This window comes from Neofelis nebulosa, chromosome 16 (genome assembly GCF_028018385.1).
Source record: "Neofelis nebulosa isolate mNeoNeb1 chromosome 16, mNeoNeb1.pri, whole genome shotgun sequence".
NCBI classification, from domain to species: Eukaryota; Metazoa; Chordata; class Mammalia; order Carnivora; family Felidae; genus Neofelis; species Neofelis nebulosa.
Window position 1 is genome coordinate 45,598,523 of NC_080797.1, and position 19,162 is coordinate 45,617,684.

At 40.8% G+C, this 19,162-nt stretch overlaps 1 protein-coding gene across 2 annotated transcripts in view; it reads left to right on the forward strand.

Moving 5' to 3' along the window:
* Positions 1-19,162, forward strand: part of ANKFN1 (ankyrin repeat and fibronectin type III domain containing 1) — a 316,545-nt gene that overhangs the window by 280,053 nt on the left and 17,330 nt on the right. For both annotated transcript variants that reach the window (XM_058703009.1, XM_058703010.1), the window contains exons 17-19: positions 1,342-1,510; positions 12,352-12,518; positions 18,652-18,865. In XM_058703009.1, coding sequence (XP_058558992.1) covers positions 1,342-1,510; positions 12,352-12,518; positions 18,652-18,865 — 550 coding nt within the window. The remainder of the gene's footprint in view (positions 1-1,341; positions 1,511-12,351; positions 12,519-18,651; positions 18,866-19,162) is intronic.

Sequence of the window (19,162 nt, forward strand, 5' to 3'; positions counted from 1 at the left end):
TTCCAAGGCTCTGGACCCAGCATTATTGTGGTCTGGTCAAGCAAGGAAAAATCACTGGCTAGCCCACCTTGAAAAGACACCAAGTCTCAGCTTCAGGATAGCACAAGTCAAGGAGAACATGTAAATAAGTGCATAGTTAGATGTATAAATGATTTGTCTAAGAACATCAGACTAGTGGTAGTATAATCTAATACCAATGGCAAGGGTATGCCATGCTGTCTTTTCACAAACAGAAAATGTACCGTCAAAATTATTGTCGTATTCAAATTGAAATGTGCAAATCTAACCTTCACTAATAAGCAACTTCAAGAAAAAACCGTTGGCACAGAAGAGAATAGTAAAAGTTTATTAGGCTCTGTCTAGTAAGTTAACATGATGTAGCATTAGGTTGAATTCTTTTCTCTTTTTTTTCTTTTTGGCCTAGGTTCACCATCTCCCCCTACCCAGTGCGCACGCGCGCGCACACACACACACACACACACACACACACACATCAACCATGTTTAGCCTATAAAATAGGAAGACCATCATAGGAGTGACCGGCTCTCTTAAATAACAGAGCAACAACCCAGACTTGGCCTCCGACCCATGGACACAGGGACATAGATTAGAGACTCCAAGTGTTCTTCTATTGGGGTACTGCTCTGATTATAAGTCAGTACTGCAAGGTTAGTTCAAAATAGCGAACATGATGAAGAATAAATTGCACAAGATGCTATAAAGGCACTGGGGGAGCAACTGGATTATTCCAGGGGTGGCCGTGTACTCAGGAGGGGAAAAAAAAAATACCAGCTCTACTTGTGACAGTAGATACTATTAAAGGGTTTCTTGAGCTTAGCAGGTTCGAAGCAGCTCATATTTCATTGGTGACTCTTGGGCTACATACACATGTTGGGAGAGGGCTGCCTAACTGCCTAAGAGTGCACACAACATTTTTTTTTTTTTTTGGATACTTGTAAAATTTTTTCAGCCCTTGGCCAGAAACTACATTTTTCCCCCTTAACCAACTTAAATTGAAACTAGTAGATTTTTAATTCAATCCATTTTTGTTGCTTCATGTAATTATATTCATCATTTTGAAAAGCCCACAGAATGCAATCATTTTCTGCTTTTATAAGAAGCATAAATGTTGTTTTCAGAGTTTATGTGGAACATTACTGCCTTAAATCTTGATTTTATATAGCATTATTAAATGGGCTGAACCCTAATATTTATGTTGTATAAAAATTCCAAGCTTGAAGTCGTGTAATTTTGTTAGATGTTTTATGCCAGTTTGGTGTTGTTTATGTAAGTGCCATGTTGTAACTCTCCTATTTTTCCTCCGCGCGTGTCCCTCTGCAGGCAAGGAACTTCCGCCTCTACACACAGGAGGTGTTGGAAATGGGTCACAATGTGTCCTTTCTTCTCCTGCTCCCTGCCTCAGACGACGTCTGTACAGCCCCAGGACAGAATAATCCTTACACCCCACACTCAGGGTTTCTTAACCTCCCTCTTCAGATGTTTGAACTTGGTATAGTAGCTTGTTTCACCTAGAAATATTAACCCAGCCTCCTTATAATAAAATCACAAAGTTATATCTGTTCCCCTTGTCCCAGTGGAGGGTCAATAAATCACATGATGGCTTTGGCAACAACCCTTCCTAGAACTGTGTACAAGTCTGAGAGAGAGCAAAGCTCCAAGACTATGTGCCGGAGCAATAATTATTGAAACCTAGGTAAGGCCCATTGGAGAGGAGGGGGTTCTAAACAGAGTGTTCAGTTATCAGGCTGCAGTTCTTGCCTTCCCTTTGCTTTCTTAAAACACAAATATTAAGAACTGATGTTTTCATGAAAAGCACTGCCCCTCCCTCCTTCCCTCCCTCCCTCTCTCTCTCATCTCCAACTGGGAAAAAAATGGTGAAATTAAAATATAAAGTGTGTATCACTCTGAAGGGAAAAAAAGTCAATTAGTGCTAATTTATTAAATAGACTCTAATATTAAATAGGCTCTAAATTTCTAGCAGACCATTTGAAAAAAAATTGACAGGGTCTCCCAGGATGCAATATTGTGATTATAATGTGGAATTCTGAATGATGGAAGATCTTATCCTGACTTTCAAAAATGAATAGCCTGGGCCCCAGTTTCTCTAGTTTTACAGAGACCCCTGCTGCCCACTGAGAATGTGAATAGGGAGGCTTTGTCTCTTCCCCATGCTTCATCTTATAACAGACCAATAAGAGGCAATTAGCAAGAATTCCGTCAGTTCAGATGAATTGTAGGATTTGTGGGGGGTGAGTGGCTGCATGGGTAGAATGGAGGCACACACACTTTGGATTGCTCCCGAGCCACCAGATTTAGCAGCAGACAGGGCAACTGCCATTCTGACACCTGGGCATCTGAATCTGAATTTATCCCTTGAGGATAAATGGATTAAGCCTCTCTGTTTCCCTTGCTCTGACCAGGTCAGATGCCAAAAAGCTAGAATAGCAATTATTATTTTCCAGAAGAGGAAGAATTATTAAGAGAAGCCTGAATCTGATTTGCAGACCGGGACTTGAGAGTCCTGGGTCCCCTATTGTGTGACACTGGCAATCACTTAACCTTTCTGCACCTTTTCTCTGTCAAATGATTAATAACATTGGCCATGCCACTCTCAAGAGGCCTGGATGTGAATATGACCCCATCCAATGAGTTCCCCACCCAAAGAACATTATTAGTCCATGACATGACTGCACTGCTGTTACAAAATATAGTCTGGGTCATGGTATTTCATTTCAAGTCAATAAATATATATTAGATACCTACTGTGGAGATTCAGAGATGAGTAGGACAAAGGCTCTGCCTGCAAGGGGCTTTCAGTACAGTGGTAGGGAGTAAAATAAGGATACAAATTACTATTAAATGAGGTAGGATATGCAAAAATCGTAAGTATTAAGTGATATTGAAAAAAGAAAAGAAAACACATTTTTCTCAAATACTGTAGCAGAAAGCCACCTTGGAGGACAGGATATCTGACGTGGGTGTTAAAGAACAGACAAGATGTTAATAAACATGGACAATAGGAAAAGCTTTCTTGTCAGGGGGAGCAGAATGAGCAAAGACATGGAACAGAAGATCTCAGAAAGAGTCAGGAAAGGAACAAGTGGTCCGGTTTGGCTAGATCAGAGAAATGATGTGAGGAAATAGTGGACATAGAGGCTTGGGCAAGTCATGGCCATATACGGCAGTATCTTAAGAGTCAGGCTGAGGAATCTGTTTAAGATGGATCAAGAGCAGGGTTGGTGGATAGTTCAGGAGTTATTATAATAGTCCAATAGTAGGGTAGAAACAAAACCCCCCAAAAAGGAAACAAATACAGATTAAGAAACATCAGGAGTAATACACAAGATTGAGCAACTGTTTGAATGAGAAAAGGTGAAATCTACAGACTTCTAGTACTCTCATGGCTTTCAGCCTCAAAGACTGTGAGCATACTGCTGCCATTATCCACAGTAAGGAAATCAGAGAGGAAATGGCTGAGGGAAGAAAATGATGCTTTTAGCTCTGTCTTGAATGCGAAGTGTGAATTCATCCAAGTGGACATGTCCAATTGGCAGTAAAATGCAAGAGAGCAAGTTGGGTACTAAACAGAAATTTGGCCAGTGTCTATTAATAACAGCTGATACCATGAAAGTTAATGATTTCCCGGGGACAGATCATTGACAGAGAAAAGACCTAAGGAAATACTTCAATGGAGAGCTGAGAGTCCATTCTGTGTGAAATGGTCATCATTGTTCCATGATTACAAGCAAAAACGCTCATTGGTCTTCACAGTGACAATCAATGATTTCAGATCACTCATAATAGTGTAGGACTCCCAAGACCCTGGAGGATCGACCCTCAAAGTGTCCTCTCTATCCTGCCTTCTGGGAGGCTCAAGCACTTTTCCTGGGCAGCCACACTTTGTCCTACTGCTGTTACTCTCTACAATATCCTCTCTCCACTCATTTGTTCATTAATTCAGTAAATATTTACTAAGTAACTTACCGTGTGTCAGGCACTAGTCCAGGTACTAAAGAATCTGTGATGAACAAACTCCCCATGAAGCAGACATTCTCGTGGAGGAGAAAAACAGTAAACAATTGAACAATCACTACTGTACATGTCAGACAGTTGTGAGGGCTATAATGAAAAACAAATTAGGGTAAGGGGCTTGAGTGAAGTGACCGGAGCTATGGTTTTGTACAGGATGACCTGGGAAGGTCTCTCTATAGAAGAAACATGTGAGGAGGGACCGGAGGTTTCCATACAGTGGGAAGGACAAGTGCAAAGGCTTTAAAGTAAGAGTGTGCTTGGCTAAAAGATCAGCGTAGGTGGTGGAGTGTACTAAGCAAGAGCAACAAAGACAGGAAATGAGATCAGAGAGTGAATGGCTAGATCATGCAGGGTCCTACAGGCCATGATAAGACCTTTGGATTATCCATGATAACTCTGGATTGTACTTTAAGTGTGCTGGAAGTCCACAAGAGAATTTTGAACAGCAGAGTAACATATTAGAAGCTCTGCAAAATCTGGTAGCCCCCCACAAAATAATAATAATAATTAATAATAATAATAATAATAATAATGGAAACTAAAAAGCTTAACTTTGTTTAACCCAGCAGTTTCCAAATTGACCATGATTGGAACAATTTTTGGTGTGGCACTTACAAAAAACTAAGAAAACACACTTTAGGATATGATGCTCTAGACCACTGCTTCCCAAACTTTAATGTGCGTAAGAATCACTTGGAGAGCATGTGAAAAGAGACCTGGAGTCCCACCCCAGAGATGCTGGGACGGGGACTAGAGAATTTGTTTTTCTAACAAGCTCTCCGCTGATACTGTGCTGATACAATCCATGGACCACACTTGAAGTAGTATTGCCTAGAACACAGAGAAAAAGACATTTGAGGAATTTACAGAACTAGAGATGTAGTTATCATGGTATCATAGAATCCAAGAGGACTTATCTCTTTGACATATCTTACCTCTTCTTAATACTAAAAACAATATGACTGTAAGATACTATTCTTCATCTATGAAAGCCAAGCCATAGATCAAAGCCTGGGTCTCAGTAGTTCCTGACTTTAAAATGCTTTTTTCCTAGAATAAAATATACCTTCATATTCTCCTGGTCCTCCTTCATTACCATACCATTGGTGATCCAACTGATTAATGAGAACAATATAAGTTTCCAGAAAAGATCACCTGACTGGGCTTGGTTCCACTGACATACATAATTCTATTAGTCTTTTCTAGAGACCAGGAGGAAATGTTGCCAGTAACAGGAAATTAACACACACTAGTACAATGTCTATTATACTTCAGCATCACTAGCAACAATTTTTAAAATATTTCTCAGCCTTAGTAAGAACCATGACAGACTCTATCTTATCCCCAAAAGCAATCAAAGCTTTCCACAAGAAAATTATCATACTTCTTCTATTAGACTTTAGCCCACTAAGCATTTAATAACAATTTCTATAGGAACTTCTAAGAGCTTGCTATATAGTGGGCCTAAGCCCACATCAAGAAAGATGCTAAGCAATTTTTACTTGTTTTTTACAAGTAGGGACTTCTGTCTTCCATTGATAGGTCCATAGTAAAAGATCAACAGACACACTAAGCACTTCTGAGAAAGAGAACGTTACTGAAAATTCAATCAGAACTCAGAAAATCGTAAGAACACAGGAATTTTAATGAAACTTGAAAAGGTGCAAGTTACTGGCACAGGTAAATATAAAAAAGTTTACACTGTATTTCCGTTTGACTTGTACAAGTCACCCCTGTCCCAACAAAAGGATATGAGATTTGGCAAAGTGACCACATTCCTGACAGCAGCCTGAGTGATCACAGATAACTTGCTAACCAGCTACGGTAAACTGTGTCCGCGCCTATTCTAGCACTAAATAGATCTAGTAAGGACAAAATGATAAAGGAGCTTAGCCCTCTGTCTCCTCGAGTAAACACTAGACTGGGGCAAACCCATAGGCTATTCTCTCACAGGATTACTTGTAGGGGACAAGGAGACTGTCATGGAGATGTGGTGAGATCTCTGTGAGAAAGGTGGAGCTAAGGCAACGTGGTACAAGGTCCAGTCTACTCCCTCTCCTTAGCCTGAGAGCTGACACTCCGCCCATCCCATCCTTCGGATAGGAGCAGGATAGCACTCAGCAGCAGTAACAAAGCATGTGCCTGGGGACTGACAAGGGTCACTATTTAAACTGTTCCCAGAAACAAAAGGAAAAAGCCGTGTCATGAGCTCTTAGAAATTCTGTCTAATGATGTGCCATCTTGAGGATTTGCCTCACCTGCACTGAGGAGGTGGCCCTGTCCTGACCCTATGGGCAGTCACAGTTGACAGCAGGCCCATGATAAGAAAAGTTGAATTTATTTATTTCCTTGGCTCTGTGACTCAAGCTGATTGGACTAGCAAGATTATAAAACTGGGGGATTTTTAAAAACCAGTTTGAAGCCTGGTATATATTTCATACTTAAGTGTTTGGCTGCATTTTTCATTCAACAAACATTTCCTAGTTTCCACTGTATGCCAAGTACTGTGCTGGGGCTGAACATACAGATGTTAATAAGACAAAGTCTGCCCACCAGAAGCCTAGAACCCAGTAGAGGATACAGAAATCTATACCAAAAGTCCCAATACAATGAAAGCCTGGCTATAAAAGGAGGGCTATTGAACTTCAAAGGAAAGACACCTAATCCTTCCTTAAAGAAATAATATTTGAGCTAGATCTTGAATTAGAAAGAAACATCCAAAAAGGGGGGGGAGGGGCGCCTTGGTGGCTCAGTCAGTTAAGGGTCCAACTTTGGCTCAGGTCATGATCTCACGATTCATTGAGTTCAAGCCCCACATCAGGCTCTCTACTATCGGCATGGAGCCCACTTTGAATCCTCTGTCCCCCTCTCTCTGCCCCTCCCCCGCTCATTCCCTCTAAATAAATAAATAAATACATAAGTAAGTAAGTAAACAAAAAAAATGAACTTCAAAAAATATAGTGAGGGGCGCCTGGGTGGCTCAGTTGGTTGGGCGGCTGACTACAGCTCAGGTCATGATCTCGTGGTCTGTGAGTTCGAGCCCCGCGTCAGGCTCTGGGCGGACAGCTTGGAGCCTGGAGCCTACTTCGAATTCTGTGTCTCCCCCTCTCTCTGCTTCTTCCCTGCTTGCTCCGTGGCTCAGTCGGTTAAGTGTCTGACTTCAGCTCAGGTCATGATCTCATGGTTTGTGAGTTCAAGCCCCACATCGGGCTCTGTGCTGACAGCTCAGAGCCTGGAACCTGCTTCGGATTCTGTGTCTGATTCTCCCTCTGCCCCTCCCCCACATGTGCTCTGTCTGCCTCTGTCTCTCAAAAATAAATAAATGTAAAAAAAAAAATTTTAATATATATATATATATATTTAGAAAAAAAGAAACATTCAGAAAAGGAAAGAAAAGGCAGAGCTAAAAAGGAAAATCATTTTAAACAGAAGGAACAACATGCACAAAGGCTTAAAAACCTGAGGAAATGCAGTCCAATTAAGTACACTCTTAGTGGCTCATTGTGCCAGATGCTTAAGGCACCTGAGAAGAGTGACAGGAGATGAAACTAAATATTAAAAAGGTCAGAATCACAAAGGGCTACCTATGCCATCCTAAAGAAGTTAGATTTTACCATGTAGGCAATGGGAAGTCATGAAAAGATTTTTTAAAAAGGAATAATATGGTCTTACTGGATTTTAGCAGCTCTGTGGAAGATGGATTGCAGAACAGCAAAAGCGAGGGCAGGGGGTGCTGGGGCTAGAGTCAACGAGACAGCTGAGAGAGTGGTCCAGGTGGCAATGATAAGAGCCGGAACCAAAACTGCCACAGGAGGGGTGTAGAAGAGAAAGCAGAGGCAAGAGGAACTTAGGAGTTAAAATCAACAGGACTTTGTGATTGATCTAATGTGGTTGAAGAGCAAGGTGAAGGAGCCACAGAGTCTGAATAGGGTGCTGAGATGGATAATGTTGCCATCTACCAAAATAGGAAAGATGAGGGGAGGAACAGGTTTGGGGGAGGGTAAAGATGATGAGTTCAGTTTGACAAATGATGAGTTTTGAGGTGCCTGTGGGATATCCAGGCATTGAGCCTAATGGAATCCAGGCCACAGGCTTACAAGAAATGGCACAGTCTCAACCCTCATTCCTAAGGCCCATTTTTCATGATTTAGGATACCATTCCTGAATTCCAACTGTCAACTCCTTCACTACCAGGAATCTTTAGAGGGGCATCTTGTGCCCGGGCTCTTTCCGACACCTTGGCAAAGAAGTCATGGAACTAAATTCACCCCAGGAGGTAACCATATTGATTTTTTAGCTTCTAAACTAGGCTCCATGACCCAGACTTATTAGGATTTTACTAAGTTAAAGATCTTAAGAAGAATATTCTACTCTCAGTCCTAATATTCTAACTCGAAATGCCTCATTCTTTCTAAAGGGTTGGGGCAAGGGTGTGAAGAAAAAATTATTTTGCTTATGATATGTGCTACATGCTGTGCTGGGCACTGTATGTATACGATATGAGTTAATCCTAAGCAGGCATTACTATCAGTCTTAGATGTGGGAAAATTGAGGCTCCCAGAGATTACATGCCCACTGCCACGCAGGTAGGAACTGACAGAACTATGATTCAAACCCAATTCTGTCTGACACCTAAACGCAAGTACTTTCTACTCTATGATACTCCTAATCCAACTTCTAGTGTTGGTGCTGAATGCATTTTAGTCTGTCACTATCTTATATGCAAAAAAGAGGGAGAGAAAAAACACCGCAGAAAATTAGACATAGTATATAAATTACTAACAAATCATGTGGTCCAGATAATGCATTGTTGTACCCTTATACCATTCTGTCTGTTAAATGCATGTGATTCACATTAGAAAAAAATTAGAAGCTTCCAGTCTATCCTCCCCTCCTCTGTGATGGCTACCAAATGTATCATTGCTAAACCACAAAAGACTATGTTAAAGTAACATTTGTTAAAGTAACATTAAAGGCTCTGGATAAAAACCACTAGTGCGGGAAAGTGAGGCGCTGTAGTTGAAAGGTCCTTACAGCTCACTGTGGTGAGTGGCACGGGGTGGGAGGGGTTGGTGTGGGCACTGTGAGACCACCCACTGATCCAAGGCTCCTACCACAAGGAGACACAACAAGAGAAAGTTATGGACACCCTGGCGTTTTAGAATTCATATGGGACTGATAGTGTTTCTTTTAAAGAAATTCTTTAGTGCCTCTCCCTAATCTCCCTATCTTCATATTTTAGAGAGAAGAGAAAAAACGGATTTTTTTTTCTTTTCTTTATTTCCTTTCCTTTTTTTCCAACTTGGTTTGGAAAGGCAGACTGTGAGACACTTCACTCTCTTCACTCTCCAGCCAAGAGAGGACATCTGTCAAGTGCTAACAGGATATAATCCCTCCTTGAAAGGCATAAAGACACATTCAGGGAGTTACAAGGGTCAAGAGTAAGCTACGAAGTAATGGTGACTCTTTCCTGTAGAACTGCCAGCAAATATCACAGACCTGAAATACACCTTTCAAAACAGGAAAATCAAGAGCACAGAGAGAAGAGAGAACAGAGGGAAAGAGGACACTTTGGAGGAAGGGTCTGCCCTCTTCCGACCAGGATATGCATTTTGTTGTTGTTGTTCAATCAATAAACATCAATTGAGAAGTTATAATGTTCCAGATTTTGAGGAAATAAAGATAGGAGACATGACTGTTGCCCTCCCAGAAATCACAGTCTAATACCAAGGCATTCAAGTAAACACATAATTATAATAAAGCAGGGTAAGTGTCCCGATACATTTAGAAACAAGTGCTCCAGGAGCACAAAAGAGAAACTAATTCCACCTGCAGAGGAAGAGGTGTCAGTGAAGATTTCACTGCAGAGAAGACACAGTTTTAAACTGGATCTTAGAGTATCAGAAGAAGCTGACCTGAGGATATTGGTGTGACCTGAAGACACCAGTAGGAAAGGGTATTTGAGGACTAGAAAAAGGCATGTGCGAAAGTATGGAAGTGTAATGAGACTTGTAATAAATTCAGCCTGATCGAAGTTTAGGATTAACTCGAGCGGAGGGTGAAGGGTGGTTGCATGATGGAAGGAAGATATGATTGAAGATATATTCAAATCCTATATTGCAAGGTTCTTTCCTTATGGTGATAAGAGGTTTGGGGAGCATGGGTGGCTCAGTCAGTTAAGCATCTGACTTCAGCCCAGGTCATGATCTCATGGTTCGTGGGTTCGAGCCATGCGTTGGGCCTCTGGGCTGAAGCCTGGAGCCTGGAGCCTGCTCTGGATTCTGTGTCTCCCTCTCTATCTCTGTCCCTCTCCCGCTCATGCTCGCTCCCACTCTCTCTCTCTCTCTCTCTCAAAAATAAATACTGGGGCGCCTGGGTGGCGCAGTCGGTTAAGCGTCCGACTTCAGCCAGGTCACGATCTCGCGGTCCGTGAGTTCGAGCCCCGCGTCAGGCTCTGGGCTGATGGCTCGGAGCCTGGAGCCTGTTTCCGATTCTGTGTCTCCCTCTCTCTCTGCCCCTCCCCCGTTCATGCTCTGTCTCTCTCTGTCCCAAAAATAAATTAAAAAAAAAAAAAAGTTGAAAAAAATAAATAAATAAATAAATAAATACTAAAAAATGTTTTAAAAAGAGGTTTGATTTTTGTCCTGAAGTCAAGAAGGAGCTCTGTAGAAGTCTTTAAGCAGGGAAATAGCATGAAAAGTAGGTGTTTTGGGAGAAGTTCAATAGTTTGTCATTTCCAGAGAGGTTCCATGAAATTAGTTCTTCTATGAAATTAGTTAGGCAAAGAAGTGCTGCACAGGAAGTGGGAAGGAAGGATCTGATACCAGAGAGAAAAACCAAGCCTAGAACTGAGAAACACCTCCTTTAAATGGTGCACACTTGGAATAAGGATGATCCACAGAAGCCCTCACTCCATTCTTCTCTTCTACTTCCATATGAGGAAACACAAACAGAGCAGATTATCCTTACACGCAGCAGAGATTCATCCTAGGAGGAAAGCAAGCAAGCAAGTAGGCAGCGGTAAGATGGAAATTGTAAGGTGCACAGAAATCTCTCACTCTACAGAGAAGTAGGGCTTCCTACTGAGGTGTGGAGATGACAAGATGCCTCGTTTTAAGGTAGTGTGGTTTTAGCTTCCCTAAATGTCCAGGTCTAGGTCTTTGGAATCAATAGCAAAGAGGCCCAAGGGCAGTAATTAGATGTTCCTCCTAGAATTCTTCAGTAAAGAAGCCAGAATAGAAATGTTTCCACCAATTTTGGAGTTATAACAGCCCTATTTCCAAAGCATGGAACAAACTAGGAAAGTCAGAGATACACAGAGTAAATGAGGTTCCTGGAAAGTGAGTCTGCAAATTCAACAACGGCCAGGAAGAAACTGGTACTCCACTGTGGTTCAGGATGCTTTCCTCAGCTCACTGGAATCTAATGTTATGGTATGTGATCAGAGCCAGGTAGAGAAGGATGGAAAATCTGATCACCTCAGGGTACCTGCATGAGGCTGAGTCCCACACTCCTCTCTCCCTCCTCCAAGATGGAGATAAAGGTTAGACTATTTCCTCTGGCCTCTGGCCCATTATCTTTTGAGAGAGAAAGGTCAAGTCTGCCAAAGACAAAAATGGTCTATCTGCTTCCAGGGCAGCTGGGAAGCAGAGAGGCAGGAGAAGGATCAAAACCCATCATACCAGGTCCTCTGGGAAGTTTTCCAGCCAGACAAAAGATACCCTGAGAGAAGTATGCCTTGCATCTTCTGGGACTTTTGGCCTTGAAAAGAAGCATATAAGATACTTACTGGAAATCAGACATGGAAACCAAAACTAGGTTGCAAATTGCTACTTGACTTTTTTTTTCCCTTTAAAGTGATAAGCAAATTTATTTTCTCGGAAATGAATATATATATATATGTATATATATACATATATATATATATACGTATATATATATATTCACACACAGATACATAGAGAGGGATATATATAGATAGATAGATAGATAGATAGACAGATAGATATACTTACACACAGCCTCAACTTTAGGAGCTGAACATAAACTGCAGCTTGAGCCAACCCCACTTCCCCATGCCTTACCAGGACTTGGTAAACCTTAAAAGGGAATACTGTCTGACTAAAGCCAGACAACTGGCCCCTAAAGAGCACATTTATAATTTATTTATGGCTTAATATTTTCCACTGATAGGATTAATAAATCATGTTTTCATTCAACTTGTTTTCTCTGAGGTATGAATTTCTCTATTTTGATACCAGATCTTAACATGTTTTATTTTGCTTGTCCATTTTCCAGTTCATTTTTGCAGCTACAGGGAGAAATTTATTAGTCTGTATTGCCGCCTTTCTGCTGTTGTGGAGCTGGATTCTCTGAATACCCAACAGTCCCTGAGGGAAGCCATCTCAGACAGCGAGGTTGCAGCTGCCAAACAAAGACACCAGCAAGTGTTAGATTTCATTCAGGTAATCGTTTATTTCTTCTGAGGTGGAAGGAAGAAAGAAGTGGCAGGGTGGAGGGAATGAGAACCAAGCATGAGAAAGAACAGCAATCTGGGTTTACTTAAAGACAACAGTATGCAAGAGCCTGTTGATTTGGTTAAAATGTGGAGTTTAGGAAGATGTGAGTTTTTAAACAAAGGCTTAAGAAAGAGCTACATATAAATCACAGTGTTACTAAGGACTGCATCAGTCACTATGGTGGGTAGAGGTGGATTCCCATATTGGAGAGAAAAACCACTGCCAGAGGAAGTAGTGATCAGATTAGAATGCTTACCTGGGAGCCCACTGATAATTTTAACAGAAAGAAAAATTGTATTAACTCAATATCCCAGAGAAAACAGAGAAGATGACCCACCAGTTTATGTTAACTCAAATCCAATTGGACCTGAGATTCCCCATGGTTTAGACTTCTTTCTGGCAGAGCTGACGCTTTAATGTGTGGCTACAGGGGCCAGAAAATGTGCTCCTGTCTATGGTCTAAGTGACACCTCAGGTTCTTGTGACAGGGGCACTAATTAATTATCAAGACAATTTGAATCTCGCCTGAAATTGCCTCTAAGTCCTTTGGACAAATCTTATGATCTTTCTGCCTATATTACCCAAGTCACAAAATGAGTATAATAGTAACATCCCAAGATAAATATCACTATGATACATATTCAGTTCAATTTGGTAAATATTTGTTGAACACGCAGATGGCAGGCACTGCAAGAGAGATACCGAGTTGAATAAGATATCGTCCCTGACTGTAAGGAGTTTAAAATCCAGTAGGATAGACGAGAAATGTGTATAAATACTATTTTTAAAATGAGTTAGATGCCAAAAGAAAAGTACCAAAAAAAAATTTTTTTTTGTCAACAGAAAGAAGTAAAAATTTACTTATATTTTTGGGTATAAGAAAAGTTGCCATAGAAGATGTAACTGATACCCAAGCTGGGTCTGGAGGGACAGGTTGGACTACAGTAAGAGGCATTCAAAGCAAAAGTATAAACAGATAAGGCAGGAAGAATAGAAAAATGGTATTTTGGGAATGATGAGTAGTCGCTTGGTTGGGGCATAAATTGAGTGAAGGTAGTGAGGAAGTAGGCAAGAATGAAAGCAGCAATGAGATCAGATCACAGGGCTTTATTAAAGGCTATGGTAAGAAATTTGTACTTTATTCTGTAGGTAAGAGGGCCCTAGCCAAAGTCTTGGAGAAAGTAAGTTATAGGCCCTCATAGCTATTTAGGATAGATTCAAGGTGAGGAATAGTCCTTTGCAGTGGTATGGACATACTGGTTATTTCTTGTAAACACTCATTCTCATTGGCTATGCTCACTAGATAATTTGCATATCATTCCTGGATTTAAGGGGAAGACCAAAAGTAGGTAAATCAAATATGAAGCTATTACAATCATTTAGGAGAGAAATTCTGTGTCCTCTGTGTCCAACCTCCTAATCTGTAAAATAGGGAAGGTAATACTACCACTAGCACATAGTGTTACTGAGAGAATTCTAAAAGATAGCACATGTAAAGCACTGAGCACACTGCCTGCACATAGTAAGTACGCAGTAAACTATGTATTCATTTATTCATTAATAAGTAGGAAAAATGCTCTGATTTGGAATTTACTGAGAACTCAGGAAGACGGTATTATAATACACTCGCAAAGTGGTGAGCAGACAAATCTTATTCTACTTCTCCCGCTCTGTAAATGAGATATCTTAGACGACCTCTCAGACTAAAGAAATAAACCTTTTAATAAATCACATGTTTCCTTAACCTGAGAACGTGGTGTTCAAAAATTCAAACATTTATAGCATTTATTTCATTTCCAGTAAACGTGGAACATCAATATGGGGAAGGGGCGGGAAAGGGAAGAATGAGGCATGAGAATAGGAAAGACCGGCTTATCTTTTGAACCCAATATAATGGACGTGGAGCAGAAGAAAACAATGACCAGAAATCAATAAGCATACATTTTTAGTCCTGAGTTCTACCTATAGGCCTTGGAGTAATGGACAATTTGTTTGCTCTCCTGGGCCCCAATTTTCTCGTATGTAAAATGAAAGATTTGGACTGAATGACTTTGAAGGGCCTGGTTGGCCCTAATATTTCATGACTTCTTTAACAACCATAAATATTTTTAGAGAAACACTTCTATAACCATGCCTTAGGTTCTGTTTCTGCTTTTATTCCACTTAAGCCTCCCTGAATCCAGTGTGTTCATCCAACAAGAAAGCTGACTTTTTTCAGTCTTTCTCAGTCTCAGACCCCTCAGGACTTCCTGGCTCCATTCTTACTCTTACTCCCACTCTTACTCCTTGCTCCATTCTTTTTCACCTAGCTTAGGGCTCCATTGCCTCTTTCTCTTTTCCCTTTCATCACACCATTAAGTGGGATGGATAAAGGCAGCCCCGGCCAGCAATTCTTCAAAATTGCAGCCCATTCTAGTCTCCCAAAGCAGGTAACTTGAGAGCCCCCTCTACATACTCTCCTTCCAGCCAGCCAGGTACATGTAGACTTGGATAAAAGCCAATTCCCAAAGGGTTCAAAAAATCACTTCTACGCCAGGGTAAACCCAGATCATCTCCTGTACCCAGGCCTTCAGTGGGCTGCTTTGCTCCATCCAACATAGATAACTTCACTGACTCGAGATAATGCAGTATCATCTCTCCCCTTATCTACGTTGCGTTTCTCAATCCGCTCTCCCACTCAGAATGAAAACCAGCTGCAGCCACTCACCCGCTGGCATTCACAGCTCAGCCCACCACACACCATAACCTGCAGAGGCAACCGCCAGCCACGAGAGCATTTGTATGATTCCAGATCTAAGACAGTGTTGAAGTCACTACACAAACCAAACACTGTAAAGAGCAAGGGAGTCTATGTAAATACGGTGAGGAAAAGAAGCCAAAGAGTGCAGCCAGGAAAGGGGAGGGCCTGGACCAGGGGAGGTGTAGAAACTCATAGATAAGGCATACAGGTTTTATAGACAGCACACACAGCAGAAATGTCACAGTGTAGAGACTTGGAGCTTGGCATATTTTGAGCTGCTAAAGCCTAAAGGGCAATTAGGCTATAATTTATACGCTGTAATGCTTCAAATGCTCCTAAGCTGTAATAGAAACACAGCTCATTAAATATAGCCAATCTATCATCCCCTCAAGCACCTTGTAACTGTGCTGTGAGAAAACCAATCACCTTTACATTTTAATAAAAATATTATCTTGCCTGAGCACAGAGAAAGGGTGTAATTTATGGGATGAAAACCAAAAATTTTAAAGGGCAGGGTGAGAAATGGATGCAGAACTTTTAACCAACAGACCTAGGGAGTTCATGGTCTTTCTTTTTAAAAATGTGTCAGCAAGTCTTTAGAAGCTGAATTTGGACCTTAAAATCAGGGGGATTATGTTGTCAATTATTTTTAGATCAACAGTATAAGGTAAAATGGGTGAAAATTGTACTGCTTTTAGAGCTACTTAACTAAGTCTGCTAAACTCAGGCCACGGGCCTCCCTGTACAAATGTTTTAAATTTTTATTCAGTTAATACTTCTCCACTTCATCACCGAGAAAAAATAACAAATAAACATTGTTTATACAGACAATTTAAAAATCTATATGCTAAATCTCACTATCCATCCTCAGCAATAAGGCTGAAATAATCTTATCCAAAGAGAGTAAGTGGATTATTAATAATTGTATTAGTTTCTTAGGGCTGCTGAGACAAATTACCACAAGCCAGGTGACTTAAAACAACAGAAACTTATTCTTTCACAGTTCTGGAGACTGGAAGTCTGAAATCAAGGTGCTGGTCAGGCTATAGTCCCTCTGGAGGCTCTAGGGAAGAACGTGTTCTCTGCTTCTGCCAGCTTCTGGTGGCTGCTGGCATTCCTTGACTTGTGGCCACATCACTTCAATCTCTTGCTCTGTGGTCACACTGCCTCCTTCTCTTCTGTCTGCCAATCTCACTCTGCCTCACTCTTATAAGAATGTCTTTATGAGGACATTTGTCATTGAACTAGGGTCCAGCCCAATAATCCAAGATAAACTTCCTTCTCAAAATCCTTAACTGAATCACCCAGTTTGGCAGACAAGGTAATATTTACTCTTCTATCATAGAAGGCAATATTCACAAATTCCAGGGATTAGGACATGGGCATATCTTGGGGGAGGCCACATTCAGCTTCATACAATAATCATGATTGTCATTTTAACAACTTAAAACTTTACAACAATGTATACTTTATACAGTGCACTATCTACATTATCTTCCTTAATACTCATAATAACTCTGTTGGGGGGTAGAGATGTAAAGAACTAGGTAACCATTCATTCATTCACTCACTCACTGAGCAATCACTATTGAGTAGCTACTCTTTGCACAGCCAAAAACAAAAGACAGGAATGCACAGTTCCTGTCCTTAGAAGGCACTCTAAAAGCTGTCCACAGTCAGTAGTACCTTTAAGATAACTTTGAGACAAGAGTGCTACATGAGGTAGGACCAGTAGAAGCCAGCTGAGAGCAACAATCCCAACAAGAAAATCTGTCCAAGTCTCCTCTAGGATTCCCACTTTGGTTTTACCTGCTGAACTTCTGTTCGCCCCCTTTACAATGCTCAATGCGTCCTCATGACCTGCCCACTGTTGACTCTCCTGCCCAACTCACTGCCTAACAAAGGCTCAACCAGATGCTTTCATTACCAGCCCTGAATACTCTGCCAAATCCAGAATAGAAAGCAATGGACAATGGCTCTTGACCACACTAGTTCACTCTAGCTTGCCTGTCACTCTGAACATGGCAGTCTATCACAGTTTCAGACTCTACTCTGTGTTGTGGATATTCTTAAAGACTATTCTTTAAGTACAGATTAATCTTTAAAACTTCTATAATCAGCCCTTAACCTTGCAGTATTCATACAATTAACATCTTCTACCTGGAAGTTGAGTGCCACCAATTTTCCAAGTGCCCTTCAAAAATAAATCACAAAGTGTCAGAGCTAAAAGGGACCTTAGGCATCATCTAGTCCAACCTCCTCTTTTTACAGTTCAGTAAATGGTCCAGAAGTTAATGGCTTGCCAAAGGCACCCAAGTGAAATTAGACACAAAGCCTATCACAAGCTCCAGGGTCCCATGAAAAAAAATGTATAACTAACATCCCCTCCTTGGAAAGTCAGAATAACCAGCAAGTTTATGGCCAGTGTCTATTAAGATCTGGGAGACTGTCATCCACAGAGGCAGACTTTTATTTACACTAATATGCTTCAGAAAAATGACAATTGTACTCTATAATGAAAATATTGTTGAAATTACTTTGGTAATTTTCTGATAACCCTGAAACCAAAATGGTAGCAACATAGAATGGACTACCCTAAAAATGTAAGGATATTTTAACTACTTAGGAATAAGCTATTTAAACTGTTTTGTACTTCAGAAGCACTTATTTTATATGTACGGAAGTAATAAGTTTAATATATAAAGTTATTTCTTTTCTATTAAAATAGATCCAAGAATCTCTGCTTAGCAAAATATTCCAGTAATGCTGTGCTTTTCTATTTCGTATAGAAGAACTAAAATTGCATTTCTTTCTTCAAATATTCTGAAATTTAGACTTTATCATATCCCTTCCTCACAATACCCTAATGAGGAATATTTCATCTTAAGCTGAGAATTAATAACACTTCATATGTGTGAGAAATGTACTCTGCAGTACAAAGCACTTACAAATTCATCATTTAACCCAATCATCATAGCAGTCCTATGAGATATAAAAAAGATATGTAAAAGGTTTTGTCTACATTCACAAATAAGGCAACAGAGGCTGAAAGAGGCCTAGTGACTTGCCAAAGGTTATTACAGAGCTAAAAGTGGGGGTCCCAGCTGGAATTCAGATCTTCCACGACTTGCACCAGATGATATAGCCTGTCAGGTAAAAATATGCAAGGCACAAGAGATGATAAAGAACAGGATTTTCTGGCTTAGCAAACCTACGTTGAAAATATTTTACTCAAAACCAGCACTGTGGAAAATGTATCATCTTGGATTCTCAGGGAAACTTACTCTTTTTTCAAACCTGTTTGACAAACTTAAAGTCTTTTATAATTTCATTCCAAAGCAAATAGATGAAGTTTGGCGCGAAATGAGATGGATCATGGATGCTCTACAGTATGCAAGATACAAACAGCCAGTTTGTGGCTTACCCATCACGAAGCTGATAGACCCCTCAGATGGGCAGAACCTCAAGAAGATCAACTCTACATCCTCACATATCGACTGTCTTGCATCCCCATCCCCATCCCCAGAGATGCACAGAAGAAAGGCTGTGAGTGGTAAGCAATGAGATCTAAAGACCCATATTTCAGTCACCAGACTCTTGGTCCTATCTCCACTAATGAGGCTCTTTTATGGTGAGGCATTGGTCTCAGTAAGCAGGAGGAAACACCATATAGTGGTAAGAGTCTAAAAGCAGAGAGGGATCAAAATCAGAACAGTGGAGGGATAGGAAACTAGGGCAATAACCTGAGATTAAGTCCATCCAGCAGTGGAGAAGCTTTAGTCCAGTTCTAGCCTGAGTTTCCCAGATATAAAAGGACACAGAGCAGGGATAGGGCTTCAGAAATGCAGAA